At 42.4% G+C, this 24,270-nt stretch overlaps 9 protein-coding genes across 12 annotated transcripts; 4 read left to right on the forward strand and 5 right to left on the reverse strand.

The window, feature by feature from the left end:
* Window positions 1-2,421, reverse strand: BCIN_12g02320 (hypothetical protein). Its single transcript, XM_024696303.1, has 5 exons — window positions 2,194-2,421; window positions 1,968-2,142; window positions 1,323-1,911; window positions 1,194-1,276; window positions 1-1,140 (listed from the first exon to the last, which is right to left on the reverse strand). The coding sequence occupies exons 1-5, from the start codon at window positions 2,250-2,252 to the stop codon at window positions 163-165; spliced, it is 1,884 nt and encodes a 627-aa protein (XP_024552111.1). The 5' UTR covers window positions 2,253-2,421; the 3' UTR covers window positions 1-162.
* A 290-nt stretch (window positions 2,422-2,711) lies between these two features.
* On the forward strand, window positions 2,712-5,031 carry BCIN_12g02330 (hypothetical protein). The gene is made up of 7 exons (XM_001558038.2): window positions 2,712-2,965; window positions 3,027-3,131; window positions 3,222-3,786; window positions 3,853-3,985; window positions 4,050-4,196; window positions 4,437-4,761; window positions 4,831-5,031. The coding sequence occupies exons 1-7, from the start codon at window positions 2,906-2,908 to the stop codon at window positions 4,930-4,932; spliced, it is 1,437 nt and encodes a 478-aa protein (XP_001558088.1). The 5' UTR covers window positions 2,712-2,905; the 3' UTR covers window positions 4,933-5,031.
* Window positions 5,032-5,690: 659 nt separating this feature from the next.
* On the reverse strand, window positions 5,691-8,241 carry Bccds1. The gene is made up of 5 exons (XM_024696304.1): window positions 7,477-8,241; window positions 7,049-7,418; window positions 6,653-6,999; window positions 6,156-6,602; window positions 5,691-6,107 (listed from the first exon to the last, which is right to left on the reverse strand). Exons 1-5 carry the CDS (start codon window positions 7,633-7,635, stop codon window positions 6,069-6,071), a joined length of 1,362 nt encoding a protein of 453 aa, XP_024552112.1. The 5' UTR covers window positions 7,636-8,241; the 3' UTR covers window positions 5,691-6,068.
* A 76-nt stretch (window positions 8,242-8,317) lies between these two features.
* On the forward strand, window positions 8,318-11,083 carry BCIN_12g02350 (hypothetical protein). Its single transcript, XM_024696305.1, has 3 exons — window positions 8,318-8,898; window positions 8,952-10,411; window positions 10,459-11,083. Exons 1-3 carry the CDS (start codon window positions 8,431-8,433, stop codon window positions 10,721-10,723), a joined length of 2,193 nt encoding a protein of 730 aa, XP_024552113.1. The 5' UTR covers window positions 8,318-8,430; the 3' UTR covers window positions 10,724-11,083.
* An 879-nt stretch (window positions 11,084-11,962) lies between these two features.
* BCIN_12g02360 (hypothetical protein) lies at window positions 11,963-13,834 on the forward strand. The gene is made up of 6 exons (XM_024696306.1): window positions 11,963-12,194; window positions 12,253-12,368; window positions 12,417-12,496; window positions 12,564-12,946; window positions 13,009-13,104; window positions 13,163-13,834. The coding sequence occupies exons 4-6, from the start codon at window positions 12,591-12,593 to the stop codon at window positions 13,473-13,475; spliced, it is 765 nt and encodes a 254-aa protein (XP_024552114.1). The 5' UTR covers window positions 11,963-12,194; window positions 12,253-12,368; window positions 12,417-12,496; window positions 12,564-12,590; the 3' UTR covers window positions 13,476-13,834.
* Window positions 13,835-14,827: 993 nt separating this feature from the next.
* On the reverse strand, window positions 14,828-16,563 carry BCIN_12g02370 (hypothetical protein). The gene is made up of 5 exons (XM_024696307.1): window positions 16,155-16,563; window positions 16,086-16,105; window positions 15,931-16,032; window positions 15,498-15,883; window positions 14,828-15,447 (listed from the first exon to the last, which is right to left on the reverse strand). Exons 1-5 carry the CDS (start codon window positions 16,363-16,365, stop codon window positions 14,898-14,900), a joined length of 1,269 nt encoding a protein of 422 aa, XP_024552115.1. The 5' UTR covers window positions 16,366-16,563; the 3' UTR covers window positions 14,828-14,897.
* Window positions 16,564-16,610: 47 nt separating this feature from the next.
* Window positions 16,611-18,976, reverse strand: BCIN_12g02380 (hypothetical protein). Its single transcript, XM_024696308.1, has 3 exons — window positions 17,580-18,976; window positions 17,139-17,531; window positions 16,611-17,080 (listed from the first exon to the last, which is right to left on the reverse strand). The coding sequence occupies exons 1-3, from the start codon at window positions 18,792-18,794 to the stop codon at window positions 17,045-17,047; spliced, it is 1,644 nt and encodes a 547-aa protein (XP_024552116.1). The 5' UTR covers window positions 18,795-18,976; the 3' UTR covers window positions 16,611-17,044.
* A 60-nt stretch (window positions 18,977-19,036) lies between these two features.
* Window positions 19,037-21,389, reverse strand: BCIN_12g02390 (hypothetical protein). Its single transcript, XM_001558045.2, has 6 exons — window positions 21,175-21,389; window positions 20,997-21,119; window positions 20,731-20,944; window positions 20,593-20,682; window positions 20,097-20,543; window positions 19,037-20,049 (listed from the first exon to the last, which is right to left on the reverse strand). Exons 1-6 carry the CDS (start codon window positions 21,225-21,227, stop codon window positions 19,183-19,185), a joined length of 1,794 nt encoding a protein of 597 aa, XP_001558095.1. The 5' UTR covers window positions 21,228-21,389; the 3' UTR covers window positions 19,037-19,182.
* A 565-nt stretch (window positions 21,390-21,954) lies between these two features.
* BCIN_12g02400 (hypothetical protein) lies at window positions 21,955-24,205 on the forward strand. 4 transcript variants are annotated; one of them, XM_024696310.1, is made up of 3 exons: window positions 21,955-22,504; window positions 22,558-23,765; window positions 24,048-24,205. In XM_024696310.1, the coding sequence occupies exon 2, from the start codon at window positions 22,833-22,835 to the stop codon at window positions 23,685-23,687; it is 855 nt and encodes a 284-aa protein (XP_024552120.1). In that variant the 5' UTR covers window positions 21,955-22,504; window positions 22,558-22,832; the 3' UTR covers window positions 23,688-23,765; window positions 24,048-24,205. The 4 variants fall into 4 exon arrangements, with proteins under 4 accessions (XP_024552120.1, XP_024552118.1, XP_024552117.1 ...); XM_024696312.1 differs by lacking the exon at window positions 24,048-24,205 and having other exon boundaries at window positions 22,558-22,875; window positions 22,923-23,972; XM_024696309.1 differs by lacking the exon at window positions 24,048-24,205 and having other exon boundaries at window positions 22,558-23,972.
* The last annotated feature ends 65 nt before the right edge of the window (window positions 24,206-24,270 follow it).

Here is a 24,270-nt window from a genome sequence, read left to right on the forward strand (position 1 = left end):
TGGCGTATTCGATTCTATTCATTCTTAAGATAGCAGCTATTCTTTTTGTTCTGAATTTTTGTTTCGAATTTTTCTTGCTTTTCGATCGTTAATATTTAGACCTATTTAAAATATTCTGTTGCTTCTGCATGGAAAATATTTTTCTTATATAAACAAGTTGCCTCACAATTGACGTTTTAAGAATTCACCATAATAGTCCTCCAACCACTTTGCGACTTCGGCACCAACATCTTCACTTCCGCCACTAGGCATACGAAACATCTTGAGGGAACCAACGTATCCATCTGGTCTAACATTCAACACAACGATCTCATCATCTTTGACGTCGCCGACCCATTTGTGCGTATAGCTTTCTTTGGACAAGTGAGAATCCCCAACATTTTGAGGAATATCGTCCACATATATTGTCCAGCTGCTTTCTTGCAAGCTTATTGGCAGATCTGCGATCTCGAACTTTTCTTTATCCATCCCCGTCACCAATGCGTATGTAAAAAGCTTACTTACGCCTATATACCTGGTAGGTTGATTGTATTCATCCAATTCAGTCTCTTGTTGAGTAAAGGAATTTGCGGCCACAGAAGTGCGGTCGAGGGCTTTTGTAAGATTAGAAAATCTTTGGAAAATATACTCCAGACAACTAGACCATCGATGAACGTCTGGTATGAAGAAAAAGATGCGAAATTGCCCAAGCAGAGGAATATCAAGCTGTAAATCGACAGGGTTTGCATCAATATATCTGGTCACCTTAGCGGGTGGTAGCAGCGCACCAGGTCGCAATACTCCACTACGTGTTCCGCCGCTTAATCCTATTTTAGATTCTTTGGGTTTTGTTATTTCATTAGCAGCTTCTGGGTTCAAAACATTCTTGCCATACTCCGCAAGCCCAGAAATAAATCTAATGTTTTGCGCAAAGTTCTCGGCAAGCGCTATTGGGTCTCCAGCAGAGTAAGCATTGGCATGTTCGAAATCAAACGCTAAGAGATCTTGAGCAACAGCCTGTCGTTCTTGTGTATATGTCTCCAAAAGACAAGGAAGCGCAACAGATTTGATGGTAAGGGCCAATTTCCATGAAAGATTGAATGAGTCATGCATCGATACATTCATGCCCTGCGCGGCTTTTGGGGAGTGGTTGTGTGCAGCCTGTTTTGTTATTAAACTTGGATGAACACTTAAGGTAGTGCGTGATCACTTACATCTCCAACAATGAAAACGCGCTGCGTATTATCTGAGAAGCGCTTGGCTGCTCGCTGACCGAATCTATATACAGCAAACCATTCTGGAAGGTCAGTAATTTCCACAGCCGTTCGGTAAAGCTCTCTTACCAATACGCTTCCATGTCAACTTATATGGACTGAAAATTTCCTCGGCTCTCTTCATCACAAAGTCTTGAACAACCTCTTTGGAGTTCTCTTCTGCTGTGTCCTGCAACTCGATATAAAGCCTCGTCATATTTCGCTCCCTTGGAATGGAAAGAATCGCTCCTTTCTCTGATTGAACAATAGCCTTACTCCATAAGTCCGGAAATTTCGTTTCGATCACTGCATCCAAGATGCCCCACACACTTCCACTCTGATCTCCTTCCATCTCTGCACCATCGATGCATTTCCTTACATTCGAATGCGCTCCATCGCAACCTACAAGATATTTTGTTTTCAAAAACTTATCTTCACCTGTTTGGACATCTTTGTACTTTACGACTATATCTTCATTTTCAGATGTCGGCTGTACGAGTCCAACGAAAGAAGAATTTCTTTGTACCTCGACTCCTCGGACTTTGAGATCCTGGATAAATACATCTTCAATCATTCCTTGATGTATAAGTAAAAGATTCGGATCCAACAAATCGACTATATCTTTTGGGTAATGAATTTCTCTGGCCGTACGATGAAGTTTTTCGTCCGCTGTGGATTTCTGCTCATTGTTAATCTTCCTTTGCGCAAGCAAAAATTTAGCCGTAAAGTACTTGCCCAGTAACAGATATCATACACCTTGACACCTCTCTCAAGCAAAGAATCTGCAAGACCGAGTTGTTTGAGCGTCTCAATGGTTTTAGGTTGGAGGCCATCTGCTCGGCCAGTTGCAGTTGAAGAAGGCCTGTCATCGAGAATAGTGACCTGAATTCCGTAGCGCGCAAGAGTGCAACTTTGTACTGTCAGTGAGATGTAAATAGGGGAGAGTATCGGACTCTCTCACGCTAACATAAGACCTGCTGGGCCTGCCCCAATAACAGTCACCTGATTTACATTTTCCATGATACTCAACAACGTCCGTATAGAGCTCCTATTCAGAAGTATCTTTTACAATATTCGAGTCGGAAAATTCAACTTAATCGAAATCCTTTCATTAGCTATAGATTCCAAAAAGAATAGCAAATGACGGCGCAAGGTTAGTACATCGAAATCAAATTCTTGACAAGTTCGCAAGCTAAGAAACTTGCCTAATCTAGCGCGAAGTCTTTTATTACCTATCTCCCTATCAATATTTCAAGAGTCAAGCTTCGGCATTGTGCATCATGTAATGCCAACACATGGTATTTCCGGTGTTCTTGCCCAATCAAGGGAGGTCCTGCGCGTGTGAGGGGCAACGCCACTAGTGAACTCGGCGTTTTTCATGTGACCTGTGGCGATCAAATAGGCGGGGTACAGATGCCCTGATCATTGGTGAGCTTGTGCTACGATGTCACTTATCGGTGAATTCGTCGTGCATATTCTGATGATGGTATATCGCGAAGCTTATCTTACAATTGCTAGCTACTTGATCTTGTAATTGTGTTGAGGGACGTTGAGCGTCCTTCCTTTGATACTAGATCACTTATATGATATTCAATAATTAGATCCTTCTTGAGTAGTTTTATTATTGTTTTGTATACATCACAGAATTGGATTTATATATTTCAAGAACCATTATGTCTACCTCAACTCCAGTGAAAGAGAAAATCATCCGCGATGAAGAAAATAAACTTAAGGTAACTTCGATCCTGACTCCTGTATTATAATCTCTGCAAACAGCACTAAACATGAAGCAAGGTGATAGTAGTTGGTGCTGGTCTCGGTGGCTTAGGCGCTGCAATTGCCATATCTCTCGCCGGTCATTCAGTTACCGTCCTCGAATCTGCCCACGAAATCGGAGAAGTACAATTCCAATTTCCTCCGTCCCAAAAATAAACATCCCGTGGCCCAAATAAACCATCAATCAACTAACTTCCAACTCGGAGCTCACAGGTGGGTGCTGGCATCCAAGTTCTCCCTCCTACATCTCTCATTCTCCATGACTGGGGACTGCTCCCTTACCTCTCTTCTCACAGCACCTCTCCATCACAAGTCAACATGATTTCGTGGAAAGGAAAATTAATTTCGTCAATGGACTTTAAAGAGAGTGCGGCACAATATCCGGGTTCCGTGTATTGGGATTTTCATCGCGCGAATCTCCATAGAGGATTGTATGAGCGGGCGTTAGAATTAGGAGCTAAGGTGAAAGTAGGAATGAGAGTTGTAGACGTGGAGATTCTAGAGAAGGGGGCCAGGGTTGTTGTTGAAAAGGGTAGAAGAGAAGAGAGGGAGGAGGAAGAGGAGGGAGATCTCACGGCGGATTTAGTGGTTGGTGCGGATGGAATATTCAGTAAATTGAGAGAAGTGATGTTAGAGCGAGAAGACGAGCCACATTTGACAGGAGACTTGGCTTACAGGTTGTTGTTGTCCACTAAAGATATGCTAGCCGACGAAGAACTGGCGGATTTTGTAAAGAACCCGCAAGTGAATTATTGGATGGGTCCAGATATGCATGCTGGTAAACACACTCTCCTTTTCCATATCGGATGTTGCTGAGACGCCATTAAATTGACATGAGTACTAGTGAACTATGTCCTTCGAGGGGGTGAATTGTTCAATATGGTTCTTCTCGTCCCAGATGATATGCCGGCTGGTGCCACAACCTTGGAAGGCAATGTGGAAGAGATGCGTGCACTATTCAAGGATTGGGATCCAAGGTAATTACTCGCTTCTCCCAGGAGATTGCCCCCGCGGATGCTTCATGTATTGACTTTGGCTCAGAATTCCGAAATTGCTCGGCATGTGTGAGTCTGTGTATAAATGGCGTCTTTGCACTCGCCCTGGTCTCGATAACTGGAGTCATCCCTCTGGCCATTTCACTCTTCTTGGAGATGCAGTCCATGCTACTCTTCCTTATCTTGCTTCTGGGTATTTCCAATTTTCCCTTTTTCAATTCTCAATATTGCCATGACTTTTCGGAATTGTGTTCTTGCATCTTTAGTCAATTTGCAATGGTCACTTGAATTATTGGGCCTCTCAGTTGGGAAACTCATCCGACCTTCCCCACAAGAATTTTTCCATGCATGACCTGAACTTCAAAAACTCAATCGATGATTCGTCATTCTGTCTCATTTTCTACCGCTATCAAAAATCTAACCCCCTCGACAGCGCAGGAATGTCACTTGAAGACGCTGCTGTTCTCGGCGAGCTTCTCTCTCGATATCCCAAGTCTTCCTCCACTCTCTCTGCTACATCGAACCTCAAATCCTCTTTCCTCCAGCATACCCTTCCCATCTATCAAGCCCTACGCGCACCACGTACTCAAATCGTCGTTGAGCGAGGAAATACTCAACAATATCTCTACCATCTTTCAGATGGTCCGGAACAAATTGAAAGAGATCGGAAGATGCGAGAGCAAGAAGATGGAGAAGCCTTGGCATGGAGAGATAAGGGGTTTGCGCCATGGTTGTTGGGATACCGGGTTTCGGATGAGGTGAGTGGCTTTGAATTTGACTTTATCTCAGTTAGAATAATGGTATGAAAGATTAATAAACTATTTTAGGTAGAAAAACTGTGGATTCCTTTCAGAGAACAGGCTGAGGATGAAACTAAGATGGAGATTGAGGCTAATAATGATCGAGAAAGTCGAGACGCTAGATTATGATATCAAACGCATATATATATACATATATAATTACTTTTATTACCCAACCCAAAGATATCTGAGAGGGTATACGTGAAAGCTTAATCAAGAGCGGAACCAGAGCTATTGATGGCATGAATCACTGTAAAAGCCATGATTCAGGCTAAAGGTACCAAATTTTAGGTCATTCCTGTGAAAACTTCCACTCTGTGGAAATGCTAACTGAATTTCTTAATGCATTCGAAATCCCATGTGGCATGTAGATGCTGTGTTTATCGGTGCTTGACTATCGTCACATAATGAAGCTGGCTTTGTGTGGCATAGTCAACTGAAACAACAACACCACCACTCATGATCTGCGAAATATGTTGAGGGGGAGGAAACAACTGAGATTGGATTGTACGTCATTGAGACAGGAAAACGACTTGCAAGCTCAATTAGAGACTATTCGTTGTGCTCATGCTGAACTCGGGAACTTTTTATTGGCCAAATTTGGGACAGTCGTGAGAACTTAACGTTGAAGCTCCACATCATCAGCTAGACTTCAGTCAATGACTCTCCGTCGGTTCGTTAGAGGAATTTAATGAGGCTACTCTCTATCATATCAAAAAGTCTCAACCAACTTATTCTGAAATTGCACCACGAAACTTCTGGGGTCAACGAAATGGCCACAATTTATTTACATTTCCCCGATTCACTTGATCGGGAGTTCTTTTTGGAGGAATAATCATCACAAAATCCATGGGATTATCACATGTCAACACTCCAGAAATCATGTTTGAAAAGGTATCATTCTCGCTAGTGAAAACTGTATTTCAACACACTCATTCATTCCATCCACATAAACACTTTTATAACCAACGCTATGCCCTTCGGCTTATTTGTCAATTTCAACAGATTAAGTACCTTCCCCATCTCATAATAACACAGGAAGAGCTGGGCCCACCATTCCTACCGAATCCCTACAACCATGAACCATCGTTCGTATACACCAAATAGAGAATCCAAAACATGGGTATGTATGCACCGAGAATTAAAAGGATATTATACACGTGTGAAGATTCTCCATGCACCTTGGTAAAACTTTGTTAAAACTCATCATTCGTAATGGAAGAAAGGAATTTCTATCGAAGGAAGTTCATAATTTGTGAAGCACGTTATATCTTGCTCACAACCACGTTAAGGCAATCCAATACCTGTAATATGTCAGTAAATGTAGCGTGATAAAGTTTTGATGAACTTACCCCCTCGGCAATGACTCCTTGGTTGTAAAGATGCTTGCTAATTCCTTTAACTAGCTCCATTTGTTCTTCTGGTGTCAAACCGTTGATCACCGTTTCAATGACACCCCCAAGTGAGACTTTGTAGATAGCAATGAAGCTGTGAAAATAGACGTAGGCGAAGAAACCCATGATAAATTGACAATCCATGCGATCAGTAATTCCACCGTGTCCAGGTATCGAGTCACCGAAATCCTTAATTTTGAAAGTCCTTTTGAGCCCAGAAGCAAAGAATCCGCCAAATGGTGCAATGAGGGATGCAAAGGTACCAAAGACAAGGATGTGTCCCTGCATTGGTGCCATGGAGAAGGATTTCCAAACAGGAAACCAGATAGGAAGTTGATAGGTATGAGGCAAGAAAACTGGGTTTGGAGTGCACTCAAGACCAGTCCAGAGGTTGGCACCAAGATCCTATAGAGTGTTAGTTGCTGCATGCGGTTCTGATTGAAGACACAACTTACATTTACTGGACAAATGAAGTATTTGTATCGCATGAGGACATTAGTCATACCGACACCGAAAATGACTGTCAAAATCCATGCGCCGACAAACCCTTCCACGGTTTTCTTGGGTGAGAGCTTGATGAGTTGTGTTCGACCGAATGTGATACCACAGATGTAAGCAAAAATATCATTGCAGATGACAAGAGATACTGGTAGGAAGAACCAAATCATTCCCTCAAAAACATTGTTCATAATGAAATGGGCTTGAACCACAATAAGGTAGAGGGCCATGTGAGTCCAGGCAAATTGCGTGAACTGAAACTTGTAATGTCCCGCTTGAAGAGAAGCGACGAAAAATACAAACCCTTCATACAGTTAGCATTGCCCGAATTCTTTTTGAAATATTTTCCCTACCAATGGTATAGAGCATAAAGCTGATGAATCTGTGATGTGTCGCAAAGGGCAGTAAAACTTTATCAACCAACACAATGTGCTTGAAGTAGTAAATCACACTCTCGCCATATAAGAAGTACATCGTCGTCGCCAGCCAATACCAATTCAACGCCTTGGTGAAACGCAATCGACGAGCTCTGCTGGGAACGTTTGCAATCGCAATGACTTCCTTGAACGATATTATTTGTACTGCGGTGACAATCGCAATGATGTATATGTGCCCCATGAACATAGATGCAAAGAACCCCCCTATCATCACAAAGGTCCATATCGATCGTGTAATAAATGTCTGCTTCTTCTTCTCGTATTCTGACGGCACAACTACATTACTCTGCGGCCCAAAGTCATTAGCCAGGGCTCCAAAATAGTGGTGTAAACGCATATCTCACCTCCTGCTTTTTCTCATCGCTTGCGCCATCTGTCTTCGAGATCTTTGGAGAGCCTGGCTCCGAGGCGGCCTCGCTGATATCTGAGAAACTACTTCTGCGACCATCGCTACCGGCGCGGCCGTTTCGATGGTTGAACTTGATTCCCCTTGGTTTTGTCATTCTTGCAGCGCTCAATGAGTGCGAGTTTGCAAATTCTAAAGAGGTCTTGGCGGTGCGATTTTCCTCTTCGTCCTTTCAATTCTCCGTGTCGCCAAATCCCGGATGCGTCAAGAGTGTCTTCTAGTTCCACCACTCCACACTCAGAAGGATAAGTTATGCTTGAACTAGGACTGCACCGGAAGCAGAATCAAATAATATGGCGAATTTCGCAAAATTAGTTGAGAATGGGGTGGGTGGTCCTGAAGTGGGCGTACTTTTTTGGGGAATGATAGGAAGTTGTGGCTCCTCTTCGCTCCTACGTCAGCCAAAAAACCCTGGAAAATCAGAGTTGCTTGCTTGTGATATTCGCGTCAATCGAAGCCTGTTTCGAGTGAAGTGAAGCAAGAAAAATAAAGTTCAAAAATCTCACAATGGAAGGACGACAGTGGTTTATTCTAGGAAATTCAAATTTTCAACGGAGATTCACTTCATGCAAACATCTAACTTGATAGCACACCTATCAACACTCGTGCTATTACCAGGGACTTTTATTGTTGATCTGCGAGTGTGATACTCGGACTAGCAAAATAGAAAAGCAGCATCTCAAAGAAATTGCTCCTTCTCCACAATTAAGTGCGCAGATGGATAATTCACTTCCGATCTCCGAGAGGCGGTGGACGGTGGCAGAAAGTCGCAAGGCTGTGGCTGTAGTCAAAGCAACTAATAGTTCGAAATCAACATGGATGGATTTATTGAATACCTACAAGCAATTGCCACATCAATGTTTTCAATTATTTCGATAATCATAGGCATGGAATGGCACCTCACGAAGATGGAGAGAATAACTTCTCCGACGATGATTTTCTCAACGATATACCAGCAGATGCCCTAGACGAGCTCGAGAATAATGCGATAGCATTCACGCAGGCCCAGATTAAAGCCCCTCCTTCGTCTGATTATGGGGATGAGTTTGACGACGATGATTTGGATGATACGGTCGTGGTAGATGAGGCCAGGAGCGCCCCTGCGGTTGTGCCATATGTACCTCGAAACAATCTCAATCAAGCTGTTCGACAAGAACAATTTCAACAGCAAAATTATGAAGATGCCGATATTGTGAATAGACCAAGAGATTACATTGGGCCTGCTCGTCCTCGACAATCAGATCACTTACCGCAGCCCTTTTCAAACCCAGTTTCTCGAGAGAACTCGAACCTTTCTCGGCAGGCGACTCAATTAGTAGCGGGAGATGACAATGAAGCACTTAGAAAATTAGTGCAGGAGGTATTTCTGGCCATCAATTAACACCTTGAACAAGGTTACTGACTACTCTTCAGTTGCAAGAAAAAAACAAGGTTCTCGAGCAGGAGACTCTATCGAAAAATGGCGAAATCTCAATTCTACGTGGGAGAATAGACAAATCAGAAAAGGAATATGAACGCACACAAGCAGCGAAAGAAAAGTTACACGCAGAGCAGTTGGCAAAATTACAAAAAGATAGGGAAGCGGCTGAAACTGCCGCAAGAAATGCTACAATCGAGCGTGATTTCACCAAGCAAGATTTATTCGAAGAGACCGAAAGAGTCAAAAGGTTAAATAAAGCCAAAATTTTTAAGGATGCCCTGGTTATGACCCCGAAAAAGACGAAGCCAATGCCATTTAGGGACGGGTTTGATGATGATGAGATCGAGCTTCTTTCTCCGAGCAAGATGTCCCCATCGAAATTTCAAAAACGGCAACCTGGCACGCCTTCGAGAGCAGCAAAGCGGAAACGCAAAGCTAATGACAGTCCTTCAGCTAGTGCTTTAGATATGCTGCCTGTTCCAGATATACTTTCACAACCACAGAAGACTCCATTATTGGATGAATCAATATTAGAGAGACTTGTTCTGCAGGATGATCGATCGGATTTTCTTGCGGCCATGCTAGATCACCGACCTAACCGTGATCACTTGAGGACTCTAGAAGCACTCGGCAAGCATTCTCTACCATCATCCCCAAATGAATCCTTTTCATCCTTGATTCTTGGAGAAATGCCAAGGATCGGTATGAAAAAGCCTATATCCGAAGTGCCGGCTGAGTTTTGCTTGTTCCTAATACAATTGTGGTCCAAGTGCATGGATGAAAGATGTTACACTCCCATTTACTTATTTGTTGATATTCTCACCTTTGCGCTCGAGTCAAAAACGCTCTCGATTGTACCGCACATCATTGATCAACTCATTCCCCTGGTGCAGAAAACAGCTGATCTTGTCGCAATTCCGCGTTTCAAAAGCGAGCCTTGCGATCCTTATGATAAAGACATTAATGTGTCCGCTTGTCTAGCTCTCACTCACCTCGCTGCACTAGGCTGCGTTCCGGAACAAGAACATATAACCAGATTTTGGAAATTGATGAGATGGGACTTTGTTCTCCTTATGCTAAGTCAAAATCAGCCAGTGGCAGATTTTGAGTGGATGCTGCGTATTCTTTCTACCGGTGTTTTGAAAGATAGTTTTGGTAGCAATCCAGATGATAATCCAAAGTTTAGAGCGTCCACAAACGCTGGCCATATTATAGAACGTCTAACATACCCACTATTTGAGGTACCTTGCCTACCTATGAGTGTGGCTAAAGTTGATCCTGATGTTGTCCTTAAGTTACGTCTTGAGATTGTATCTTTAATGACTGGTATGACTCGATCGCCTTATGCTGGAAACGCACTTGCTTCCCATCCAACTGCGATTGGTAGACTTATCAGTTTAATAAGTGATGAGTTAGATGGCTTATATGATCATAAATCAGGTCGTGAGGATAGGTACGAGATTCTTCGATTTTTGAGGCTAGATCACTAACAATTCCCAGTGCCCGTCTCATTAGTCTTGCAACTCGTCTTCTATTTCATTTGGTCACTAGATACGAATTCGATATGCAAAAGAAGTTATCAGTCATTCGCGGCGGGTCACAAAAATACCTTCTTTGTCTGGCTAGACTAAACTTTTCAGAGGATGATCTAGTTTTCGAGTCAGGTATTGACCCAGATATCCCTGGATGCGCATTAGAAATGTTGGAGATGGTCGTTACGCCCGAGGAAGGGGAAGCTATACAAGAAGCCTTGTCAAATGGATAATCGCTACTCAGTTGTATTTCTAAGGCATGTATGATAGTATTCAGGTTGGAGTTGGAATTTCTGGTTATAACAGATTTGGGTTCAGCGAGGCGCTATGGACTACTTTTCCTTTGATCTGGCACTCGCTGTTGGTGATTTGATTGAGGATATACCATCTTCAAGTAATGCAATTATAAAAGGTTTCATCATCACTAATACACTTTGATTGATGACGAGGGTAATGTAAACGATTCTAGGGGAAGAATTATTAGAATCAACTTCGAGGACGGGAATCACCGTCGAGGATTTTCAATGTCATTGTTAGAAACACGTGTTATATTTACGCTAGCGCTAGTCATACACTAATGAAGCTTGATTCTATCTTGCATTTGAGTGCGAAAATATCATTCACTTTGTGGTGTTTGCGTATTTGTATGCTGTTTGAGGTGTGGCGAGAGATTTGGATTGGGGGGTTGGAGTTATCGAGTTCTTGTTGGAATTTTGATGATTTGAGGACTTTGGAGAAGTGGAAATATACTGGAGAGAGACAAAGAGCCAAGTCGGTTTTATAGGTGGTGTCGCGAGCTGCGGCGTGTAGTTATGGAATGGGGATCAAGCCAAAACAGACATCTAGGTGGGAAGTTTGGAGCTTTTCAGACATTCGCATCAGATGATGGACTGAATCAGATTTGCTCGAAATTATCTCTGTGCATTGTATCCAAGTTTTGATTTGGTAATGATATAGAAAATACCACGGCTAGTCCCGCATATCTAAGTTGGAGAAGGAGGTCATGAGAACAAAGAGGAGATTTTTTTTAGCATTTTTTCTTTTGGAGAAAATATTAAGCTTTCGGTTGAGTGACATGCTTGGCCTATGCTAGTCGTGGATGTTAAAGTTATCTGGCGTGTTTGGTTATGGAGATCTCCGTGGGGCCATCACTTTTTGTAAGAGGTTTTGCTGTGAAGTTATGGAATTCGTTGCATCAGCCGCCGGTCGAAAGTTTTCGGGGAGTGTGTCAGTCGCAGAGATGCCCATAGGTCCCTCGTTGCTTCCAGATAATCTTGTCATAATGGTATGGATTTCATCTTTGAAGTGATTGTTGTGGTATTTGCCGTGTACCAAGCTTTGTTCGTATCTATTAAACTTCTACTCTTGTAGTATTTTTGGTATCTAAGTAGAGGTATCCTCCGTTCGTCTCACTAAAATAACTCAGCTTCTTTTTAATTTTGCTATCAATTAATCAAAACTTTAAATTCTTTGCAAACGCCAATATGAATGCTTCTACCGTTTTGAGCTTACCTCCTGAAGCTCTGGCAACTATTCCGACTGAGGCTGCACCAGCCGGGATAACAGCCCTTTCTGATAATCCAGAAGGCCGTGGTTACGTTCTCATAACTGTCAATGCTATCTTAACCATTGTAATGACAATATGTTTTGCCATCCGGATGTATACGAGCTTGGTAATTCGACGACGGCTCACTTGGAGCGATTGTTAGTCAATACTTACTCGACCTGTTAATTAACATTTGAAGAACTGATTGAATCATAGTCTTTCTACTAATCGGCTTCGTAGGTGAAATTCGACCAATAAGTTCCATACAACCATCTAAAAACTTACTTGCTCATAGCTTCTTGTTGTAACATTATATATCGCGGCAATAATAGGTCCAGTACTATTCCTGCTTGGTAAACAAATTACTAATGCTTGCATAGTGGTTAGTCCGGGTGGTACCGTTGCGGCGCATGGTTGGGATATTTCATTATTTGATTTACTGCGTAAAAGAAACATAGCGGCAAGTCTTATTTTACTTTACTTTCTATGCACGAATCTCCATCGGTAATCTTTGCTTATTCAATTAGGGACGATACATACTTGCCATTATCATCATGCCTGCCTTTGGCTTTGTAAAGCTCTCTATATTTCTTATGTACCTTGAGATATTTGAGGCTTTACGCTGGATGAAAATTTGCGTTTACATTGGTGCAACATTCTGCTCCGCTTTCTACTTAGCTGGCACGGTCCTCTTGTTTTACCTTTCAACGCCTTTTGGCAGTGAAACGTTGGCAACGATGGTATTCTCGCACCGGCAAATCATGTTCTTGCGTGTAGGTGTTCCAATGGCTGCAATTTCGCTGGGAATCGACATTTACCTGTTTATATTACCATTGATTGCGGTGAAAAGTCTGCGTATACCAACAAAAAAGAAGATACTTGTGATGGTAGGATTTACTGTAGGACTGATGTAAGTCTGAACAACTTCGAATCAATACGAAAGCCCTACTTTTGCTGACAGTCTTCTGATAGCGCTTGCCTTGGTTCCCTTTTAAGTCTTATATATCGGGTGATTTTGGTTCGGAGTGATGATAAGTCGTGGAAAGGTTCCTCAGTTGTTATTGCAATGTGCGTCGAACCTTCGGAGTGTTCCACCCTTGATTCAGAAAGGCTGACGACAAAACAGATTGCTCGAATTGTTTAGTGGCGTTATAATATGTTGTTTCCCGTCCTTACTCCTTTTTTTCCGCAGAAATGACGAAAAATTTGCCAAAATGGGTGCGGCAATATCATCTTGCTTGTGTTGCACCCGATACAGGAAGTCAAATACAACAGTCAAGGATTCTCAGTACTCAAGTTATCCTTCCGAACTAACACCGGCTGGTGACCTGAATCTTTATCCCAATCTTGACTTCCTGACAATACCTGGAGATATTGAACGTACCGCCTTGGAAAAACGGATGGAGAATAGGATCGGACTAGATGCGATCGCCGCTTGATAGATCCTACATATTCGCGTATCTTTTGTTGGTAATACTGCTGTCATGGAGCAATATAAATGGATAATAGTGTCATAATTTCTTCTTCTGCTTTGGCAAAAATTGCACTGGTTAATCTCTAATGGCGCAGAAGTCGCAGGAGGCAACTCTGTGGGATTTTGGGAAGCTCAGGAATTTCCTTACACAGTGTTCTGTGGATCTTGAACACCTCTTCATTGATACCTTGAACTCCAGCCTGGATTTCTCGAGTTTTAAGATGAGGTATACATAAAAGTTTGTTTCGAACATTTGTGCCTTCGGAGGATTTTGAAGCACGACAGTGATTTGTACGAAAACCAATATTACTTTTTACGTGGACATATAAAAGCCGCAAGCTTGCACTACTAATTATAGGCATCACGATTTGAGTTCTAGTGGTTTCATCATAATCTAGCAACGGAGAATGCACTCAGACAAATTCTAGCGCCGCACTTCGAAATGAGTCTATTTCGTGAGGTATCATCCAAATCTTGAACTGGCGTGCTCCGCCACTCAAGGATATAACAAATATATTTCATAGACATGAAAACCAAGAGAGAAGGAAGAAATATGCGGTATCTATTGATACTCTCACAAAGAACGAGAGCCAAGCAATACAAACAAAGATTTATATCATTTTAGAGATATCAGATCAACAGCTGTTTGCTTTTATGCTCGAGGGGTATCTAAACTTTTTTGCTTCATGATCAGCATCTAGTATCTATCGGGATGTTATGAATGAAACGAAAAGACTAGTTCTTTTAGGATATCGAAGTACCATTTTACAAAGTCGTTTACAACTACTTGAAGCTGTCCCGGATTTCCCCTCTTCATGAATTCCCGGGAAGTTGTGCTCAAAATTGTTCCTTAATTTTTCCGCGAGCTGGATAATATAAAGATGACTCCTATTCACTATCTCATGGCTAGGTGTCACTAGTATCCGTTTTACAATCACATTCTTACCTCAAGACCCTGTCAAGTACTGCCAACTTCTAGATCAGAGAATCTCACATCCCTCACGGAATAATTGTCGTCTACATCCAAAACCATTTTTCTATCTTTGTTCCTGTTTCTCTTTCGGTGAAATCGGAGTTAAAATTTGGTGAATAGTTAGCGATGACTTAATAGTTACTTTAAAGCACCCAGTGCCTGATTTCCTTTCTGAAATGCCTACATTCACGTTCTATATGAGATATGTGTATTGTCTGGAAATAAAGAAATCATGACATAATTCGTTTCTTAACAATAAACTACTTTTACCTGTAAAAGTTTTATTCTAGAAATCCCACGGCAGACATGTCCCATGTCTGGCATGGTATCTGTGCAGAAACTCATGTCCCAGAAATCACTTTTGCAGTGTCAATCCCCTGCCATTTTCCGTCCAAACGCCTTTCATAACATAGTTCAAACCATATGAGCATTCCTCTCTTCGCTACTCAATGGACCCTGACGAACAATCGAAATCTGCACCGATCTTAAAATTCCGCGTTCCTCGTCAACATGCTTCATCTCCAAACCATCTCCTTCGATTCTCATTCCCGTAGCCGTCGTCGTATTCCCCAAACTAACCGTCGAAAAAGCAGCATTATGTCCCTCCCACTCCTCCAAAACATCGTAGCTTTCTAAACCTCTCCCCTCACCCCTTGACATCGATGGCATCCTACGATGTTGATTCCATGAAGAACTACTACTCCTCTCTTCCTCCTCCTTAGACTCGCCAGACGAATTCGAAGACTTGGAGAGCGAAGAGACAAAATTACACATTTTTGACACCCGAGGTATCTGCGACGTCGTTTTGAAGAATTTCGGTAATGTTGGAAGACAGCTTGTAATGATCCCGGCTCCGAGCTCAACATATGAAGGAATACACATGATACTCGTATACCAGGAAGCATCGGGATTTTTCAAAAGTTTCAATGAAACGAACAGTCGCGCCATGGATGCTATGCAAGCCCTGCAGACAAATCAATAAATTGAGTTATACATGTTCCAATATGTACTTACAGAAGTCCCGTTGAGAAAACGGCGGAGACACCAATATGCTCCTTGAAACTCATCTGTAGCTTCCAAATGATCGGTTGCGGAAGCAATATAATAAGAAAGTCGGTTATGGTGTTCGCCGTCCCAGTCGCTAGGAACAAGTAATTCACGTCGAGGCAGTGACCCGTGGTCTCCAGTACGCTCCAAAACTTTGGTATGGGGGTGCAAATGAAAATTGTCATGAATAGCAGAATCGTATAGAATACAATAGTTATCCACATGAGGGCATGGCAGCTCCAAAACATTAGATCCCGTGTTCCTGCTGTGAAGAGTCGAATGTATTGTAGCAATATCGAGATCTTGATTGACATTATCGCAAGACCGAAGGATATGGATGTAATGTAGGTACCCTAGTCACTATGAGCTACTATTAAACTGCAAGATATATTACACATACGTAGAGGAAGATTTGGTAATCCTCCAATCTGATATCCCATTGATGTCGTCCAAAGACATTAGGATCAAACCCGGTTGTCACGATAAATATAACATAACCACACTGTAGTTTAATACTCAGCATCTGACGGGGTATTTGGAGAAAGATTTAAGTACCCATGCTACAACCGCAATATCTAAGCAAGTCAGCACCAAGTTCCAACAACCATATGTCATGACACCTACAATCTTCCAAATGCACCTCTCGAATGATCCTCCATTTAGTATAAACACGTATGAAAATAGCCAAAGTGGCTAGAATAGTAGTCACTATCTTGACCGCATCAGCTGCCGGCCGAAGGCTATAAGGATTATCAAAATTCGAGGTAACACCAGGTGGAGGAGTCAAAGCCGGTCCTTGCAATAGCTCAATCTGAGATTGCGACATTCCTATCATAATAGATTCGGCACTAGCAAAAGGGAATAAGAAGTCAATTCAAGAATCGCAAATGAAAACTTATGTGAAGACTGGCACATAAGCTCCTGATAATATGTTGTATTCGTCTGACATCAGCCCGGTCATGACCGGACTTGAAGAGAAAGGCTGTGCACCTTTCAAAAGCATTGTGTAAGGAGGAAAAAATACATCCTTCCCAAAAAAGGTTGATTGGTAGATATTCCACCACACTAGTTCACGTCTCTTGGCTCGCATGCACTTACAATTCAGCCCTACCTCGACTCCTAGCTCGAGTACTGTTCAGCTGCCTGAAATATTCACGTTGTAACGTTTCAAGAGCACGTTTGCCGAGGAAAGACTTATGTAACTCCTATATTGTGCAATTCGTAAAGCTTGAACTGATATGAATCATGTCTTTCTCGACGTTGAAGACATCATATTGAACTACCTATGCTGTCGCAGATGAAGAAATGTGGGACAATAATGCATATCACGTGGCATTCTCGTGATAACGAGTGGTCCATTCCGTTGACGACCTTCCAAAATCTCTACTACTGCTTGATAAAAATATGAAATATCTCCTATGTGAAGAAAGCATGCCGAGTAAATGTTTTACTAGAGATAAACATTGTTTAGAACCTGACTAGAATCGAGTAGCATTTCAACGTCAAAGCAAGACTCAAAGCCGTTGCATGCCAACTCTCTTCTCTTTCCACTATATACAAAATGTCAGTATCAAACGGATAAGAGAAGCACGCACTCAAGAAACTTACATCAAAAGCCACCTGTACATCTCTGAAGAATGGTTCTCCGAAAATCCACATATCTTCCATTCCATTTCCTTCCACACCACCGTTGCCAACTGTTCCCCTTTGGCCATCCATGTTACCAAACCTGCCTTCTACTACAATTCCCACACAGTAACCACTACCCCTCTCCATCCTCCCCAAGCTGAATCTTTCTCCTGGCGAAAAGCTTCCTTCATCCCTCTTGCCATTCAATACCTTGACTCTCAGATTACCAAACTCGAGAAGTAAATGAGGTGGATTGAAACAAGGGTAGGCATGGAACTGATCATATGGTGGAGGGAGTTGACGAGAGCCAGAAATGGAAGAGTAAAGGCTGCGGACTAGATGTGAAGGACCAATGATGAAGGGAGTATTGACCTTAGCAAGTTAGCGGCTTGTGGAGAATGCTGAATGGGGTAGGCCTACATCCAAGACTATCGGCTGATTCTGTATAACTTTATTTCCATCAACCCAAATTCCTTTCATGAGAATTTCCCACCATCCATCTGCACCTCGAACTTTGCTCCATTCCCAAACACTTTCATCATTCGACTTCCGAGTCAAGTCATTATCATCCAATGCAAATTCGTCCCTCTTCATCAATCCTAACTCTGAATTTCTCTTGATTTCATCATGTTGGGACTGCATTCCCAGTCCGTCCATCTTTTTGTCGTTTCCCGATTGCAATTCATCTACATTAGGCGTCTCCCATTCATAATTTTGAGGTTGAAATTCACTTGCCTCAGCTGCCTCGAGTTTCTTCAATTCCTTCTTGATACTTTCCTCTACCACTCTCACTGCCTCGACTGAAGATCCTCCCACACTAAACACCCCTTCATATCCATTAATCAGCATCAAACTCCAGACGCCAGTATCAACAACTCCACTCTTAACAATCTGCCCCAACAATCCTCCCTTCCAACCCCCAACTTGTCCCAACCCTTCTCCTACAGCCAACCCCAGACTTGCACCACTTTTCCCCAGACTACCAACCCACTGTTTCTGTGGTCTACAATGTGCAAAACTAACAGGTATATACCTCTCTCCTTTAAAACCAGCAAACATATCAAATCCCAATGGTAGTCCCACAACATCCTTCCCACACCTACAACCCGGAAAGTTCATCCCCTTACCCTCATCATTATCATTACTAACACTATACGTCCCACTTCTCTCTTCGAGATAAAAACTTCCCTTTCCACTCGGCGTGCTAACAATCGCAAAATCCGCCGTCAACATATTAAGATCCAGATCCACATTCTGGTACGGCTCGCCAATTTTCATAGACGTAAACCAGGACCCAGCCTTCCCGACTTCACCGAGAAGAGTAGTTCCTGGTTGGATATATGTTCCGGATCGTGGTTTTGGATTTGTGGTATTGGTGATCTGGCCATCGTGCCATCTTTTGGGCACTCTAACAACTTTATTCCCTTTCAATATTCTTTCGGAATTTGTGAATCTTGAATTGATATCTGCAAGTGTAGATTGAAGGAAGGTGAGATTAGCAGTATCGGGAGCGGGAAATGAGCCGCCGCGGCGAGTGATGGTGTAGTGCAGTGGGGGAAGTGTGGCAACTGTGAAGCTTGTAAAATGGATGATGAGGAGGAGGATAGTTGAGAGACGGAAATCTGAGATATACATGGTTGGGGTCTTTGTTGAATTTATGGTGTGGGTAAGTTGTAAGAGACAGGATGAGTAAAGTGAAATTGAAAAAGTCATGCAAGAAATAGAATCGGGAAAGTGAAATTCACGAGAAAACTCAAACATGCGTTAGTAAAATCGTCTCACGCGGAAAGAACGTTCTCTTGATTGCGATTACAGACTTGAGTGCCACGTATGAATGAACCAAGGAGACTGCTCAAGGAAAAGTAAAGTAAACCGCGTAACACAGCCACGGAGAGCATTGGATGGAAGAGGATATTGTAGTAAATTGTGCCAAATATATAAAACTCCAAGGTGCCGAAGCCGTCAACGATCATAATTCATACACGCTCTTCGCTAAATTTACCAATCTCACACCGTCTTGCAATCAATTGGTATCGACCTTTGAGTCATACCTCTCTAACTTCAATGCCGCCAATTCTAAACTATCGACACCCCTTATCAAATCTGCTGCCTTCTCACCGATCGCATATGCAGGCATTTGAGTATGTCCTTGATTAAGAAGTGGCATAACACTTGTATCGGCAACCCTAAGATTTCTGACTCCTCTAACTCTCAGTTCTTCATCGAGAACTGCCATTGGGTCAGACGCCTTGCCCATTTTGACTGTTCCTCCAGGGTGATAACAGGTTGTAGCGTTATCTTTAATATAGGGGACCCATTGCTCCCTTGATGTGTATGCATGATGTGTTAAGTCTTTAGGCCAACTTCCCTCAACTATATCCTTGGTACCTTTCCCTTTCATGATGATCTCATTCGCGTATCTACACGCCTCACTGAGAACCACAATATCTAGCTCTTCATTCAAGTAATTGTGATCGACAACCGGGTTATCTTTGGGATCTTTGGACTTCAAAGTGACGGTACCTCTACTCTTAGGTGCGAATAATTCAGCAATTATAGAAAATGCATGGGATTTCTCTCCGTCTGGGAATCGACCGTATTGTTTTGGGCCCCCGTAGCATTCTGTGGAAAAAAACTCAACATTTGGTTGTGATTTGGTTAACCCCATTGGATCTCGGCCCGGTTTTCGTGGTGCTGAATTCCAAGCTGGTTCCGAAGCAAGACGCTCATCAAGTCGAGAATATGCGAATGCACCGAAAGGAAAAGTAGAGAGGGGTCCACGCTTTTCTTCTTTCCATTGCCTATAAGCTTCGCCTAAAGCATTTGGACGATATAAGAGGTAATCATTGGTTATATTTGGCTTAGTTGTTTCATAAAATATGAACACAATCTAGGATTTTGTTAGCGATGTAACTTCGAAGAATAGTGAGAAATTACCATGTGATCCATAAGATTTTTTCCAACTCCAGGGAGGTCAACTTGACAATCAATACCATGAGATTCAAGCTCGGACTTTGCTCCAATCCCTGATCGCATAAGAATGGTTGGAGAGCAATAAGCTCCCCCGCTAATGATAATCTCTTTTTTGGCTCTGATCTCTATTTCCGTTCCATCTTTCTCAATTACTTTTACAGCTGCAGCTTTCAGCTCATGAGGGAATTCGTGGCTTTCGAGAATCACCTTATCGACAATTGTGCTAGTTTTGATCGCAAGGTTTGGACCTTTGTTGGTAAAATAATTTGCTGAGGTCGTTCTATCTCCTTTATACACAGTCCTTGGTGCATGGCCACAGCCATTTGGAGTCTCGCCAGTTGAAAACATATCGGGATGAAGTGGGAGACCTTGATCAGCCATTGAATCCAGAATCATATTGGATATAGGGGCCTAAAAAAGTCAGTTTGTTGTATCAACAATCGCTTGTGAAGCCACTTACCAGGTCATGAGGCTCAACATCTAGCAAACCATCACGACCGTGTACCGAGTCATTTGCTTCAAACCAGTCTTTGTTATGGAAGTTCTCTGCCTGCGTGACTGTTATTATGGGGCACAATCGAGTGAACTATGATCCTACCTTCTTCATGTATCCAAAAACTTCCTCTCCACCCCATCCTGGCATTTCCCAGTCATCGTAATCTTGTGGCGTGCCTCTGATACACAGTGTACCATTTACTCCACTCGATCCACCAAGAAACTTGCCACGACTGGCTTTGATTTGACGATTATTAATACCAGTATTTGGCTCCGTAGAAATATTCCAGTCCGCTTCCGTGTCAAAGTTTTGTGACCTATTTATTTTGTCTAAGCTTGATTTCATAGGACGAAGAGAGAGGCTCTTACCATCCACCAACCATAATAGTGTTTTCAAGGAGGGAATTATGCTCTCCTGCTTCGATGACTAGAACAGAATTGTTGGGGTCTTCTGCCAATCTTGCTGCGACGACGGCCCCTGACGTCCCGCCTCTATAGAACTTTAATCAGATGTTTCCATTGGTTCAAGTAGAGAGCTAAAGCATACCCGCATATAATGTAGTCATATTCGGCACTCTGAGGCTTTACCGTGACAACCATGATGAAGTTCAAGGTTAGAAGTTATTATAAGAAATGATGCACAACAAGATGAGATTATCAAAGATCAAGGTTTGAACCAAAGAACTCGGAAAAGAGGCACCGTCCTCGATATTATATGAACAATTTTGAATTTGAATCTAGAACAGTAATACGAGTAGGCTCTTGTAGTTGATAGTTAAGCCCGCTAACCCTTAATAGAATTGATGATCCTCTATTGATTCTTCAGCCGTGTGCTAAATCAATACTATGCATGTAATACCACGGGCTCAGTCCTTTCGGCCAACCAAAACTTATGAGGAGTAACCACTGCACTATGCATGTAGATTCCCGGCTGTGCGTTTTGGCTTGGCTATTTCTTATGCCAAAACAAATCCTTCGAGTCCTGATACATGGGAATCATCGAAATCTATTAACAATCGGATAAGCAGCTGAGCGTGGTGAGCATGTCTCTGCGCGCAATCATTCCGCTCTTGTACGCAGCTCAATTGCCAATCATCGACATCAATTCTTCCAAGTAAAGAAGGAGTTGACTGTGTGAGATGGTGTCTCAGTATTTAGAAAATAGTAAAGAATCTTCGCCCCGTGGGGCAGATGCGGGGTTTTTCGCGAGATCCGTGCAACGGAAATCTCCCGGCACATGCTTCTAACCTCACGGAATTATGACCGCTCTTGAATTATTGCTGATTGCACAACAACCACCACCAAACTACCAAACAGCTTCAACGTCGAGGAGCCTCCTATCGGCTACTAGTCATACACGTCAAGCCTCGATTCTGACGAGAGATGACGCATTTGATACATGGACGTTGTTGGAATGACAATAGCACAACAGAATTTTTGGATTTGGGGCTGTCTGAACTCGTCATCTTGAGATTAACCTTACCGCGACGAGTCGATGATGACGACTAGGTTTTCAATCATACACCTACATTGAGGTGTTCGATTTGACTATTATCAGTCTGAATGGGCACTCGCTACAAAGGCATTGTTGGCAAACAACAGCACAACAGGATTTCTTTGTTTCCATCTTTTAACGTCGTGCATCTGATAGGTTCTTGAAGACGATTTTGCTTGTTCTCTTAAATTTTGACAAACGGAGAATCGAGCATACAAAATGGAGAGTCAATACAAGGACAGAACAAACCTATTATCCAAAGATAACCCCTCTCGAGTCTCTATTCACAGACGTGCAGCATTCCATCGGCTACCAGTAAATCACAATCAAGCGAACTACAGTAGTAAGCCTACCACTTAATAGCGGCATATCATATCAAAAGGTTAGTCAACATGCCTACACCACGTCTCTCTACCGATTTCACCTTTGGAGTAGAATTTGAGTTTGGCGTTCGCTTTAAAGAAGAACTATCTCCCGAATACACGAAGCTTGGCCTAGCTAAGATTTATGCTCTAATCAAAGAGACTTTAGTTGCTGAAACTGGGCTTAAGCATTTGACAGAAGCAGAGATTGACCAGGATTCTCCCGATTTTTTCAACCCGAATAAAGATCCAAATAAGATATACCAAGCAGACTTATTCAATACATGGGCCCTTGGCTCGGATTCCACTGTACATTTTGAGGTGGAAGAAAAGGCAGACAGTTCTTCAATGTTCGTCGAGCTTGAGTTGATAACACCAGTCATGAAATTCGGTGCGAAAGCCTTGAAGGATATCCACAAAATCCTAACTGCTCTCAAGAAGCATTTCGATGTTATTGTCAACCACTCATGTGGTCTTCACGTTCATGTTGGCAACGGAATTGAAGGATTGTCTTTTCAACCGTTCCAATACCTCATGGCAACTATTTGGATTTTTGAGTCTCAGATTCTCACCCTTCTTCGGAAGTCAAGGAACAATGGTTTCCATTGTAGATCCCTACGTAAGCACTCCCATCTTGGTGTTTTCGGATTCGAAGGGAATTTACTCGATGTCCTTCTCGGTACATCTGAGATCAACGAAGTTGTGGCTATGTTCAATGGATATGACTATTTCACCCGCATGGGTTTCCAACTTCAAAATCTTCTCCAACCTTTCGCGCATCCCGTTAAGAGAACTATAGAGTTCCGAGTACATGAAGGAAGTATGGATTCAGAGACCGTCTTGAACTGGGTTAGTTTTGTTGTTGAGTTGGTGAGCTGGGCTCACAGGATCAAACGTCAAGATTTAAAAATCTTTCTTTCGCAACACATTGATTCCAAAGATTCGTCGATAGAAGACCTCTTCAAGGAGATTGGTTTCCCACAATCAACCGTTGAATTCTACAGAGTGAAAGTTGAAAAGTTACGACCTATTGAGGAGAAGGAAGCTGAGAGAAAGAAGGCGACCAAAAAGAGAAAGGCTGAGGAGAAGAAGGCTAGAGATGCAGCCAGGGCTGCAGGGAAAATGATTGACGACAGCAGCGACGGTGATAGCACTAGCAGCAGTAGCATGGATACATTAGAATCGGGATCATTGGTTTTTTGAGGTGGAAGTGCGTCAAGATGACGGGTTTCTCCCTATCATCCTATGGCTTCACCCTTCTTATTAATTTCACATTAACCAGTAAGCAATTTCTCTTCTTCTGCTTCTAATTTTATATCATCAATAATTTCACCCAAACAACCTTCGCTTCTTTTCGCTTTCAAATGATCCTTTCTTTCTCGTGACGCAAAAAACTTTGCACTAATAACAAGATTCGTTATTCTTCACAAATATCATCCAAATAGTATCGCTATCGTACATAAAAAATTAAAAATTAACCTAAAATCAATCCCTCTTTCCATTTTCATACTGATATATCACACTATCGTTAGCTTATTCCATCTCTAACCCATCCATCATTAGGGATAAACACGGAAAGGGCGAGCATGTAACTGTATAACCTCAGAAATGTAGAAAGACAGTTTGAAATTTCGTATGACCATGACCTACCAGCCTGCTAATACATGGCTGTCAACTCATAAACACTTGCTGTTTTCAGTCATCAATTCTAGATCCTCGCACTTTCCTCGCTTAACCACCTTTTCATCCCTATTCTTTTGTTTTGTCTTTTCCTGAATCCGACTCA

This window comes from Botrytis cinerea, chromosome 12, assembly GCF_000143535.2.
Source record: "Botrytis cinerea B05.10 chromosome 12, complete sequence".
NCBI classification, from domain to species: Eukaryota; Fungi; Ascomycota; class Leotiomycetes; order Helotiales; family Sclerotiniaceae; genus Botrytis; species Botrytis cinerea.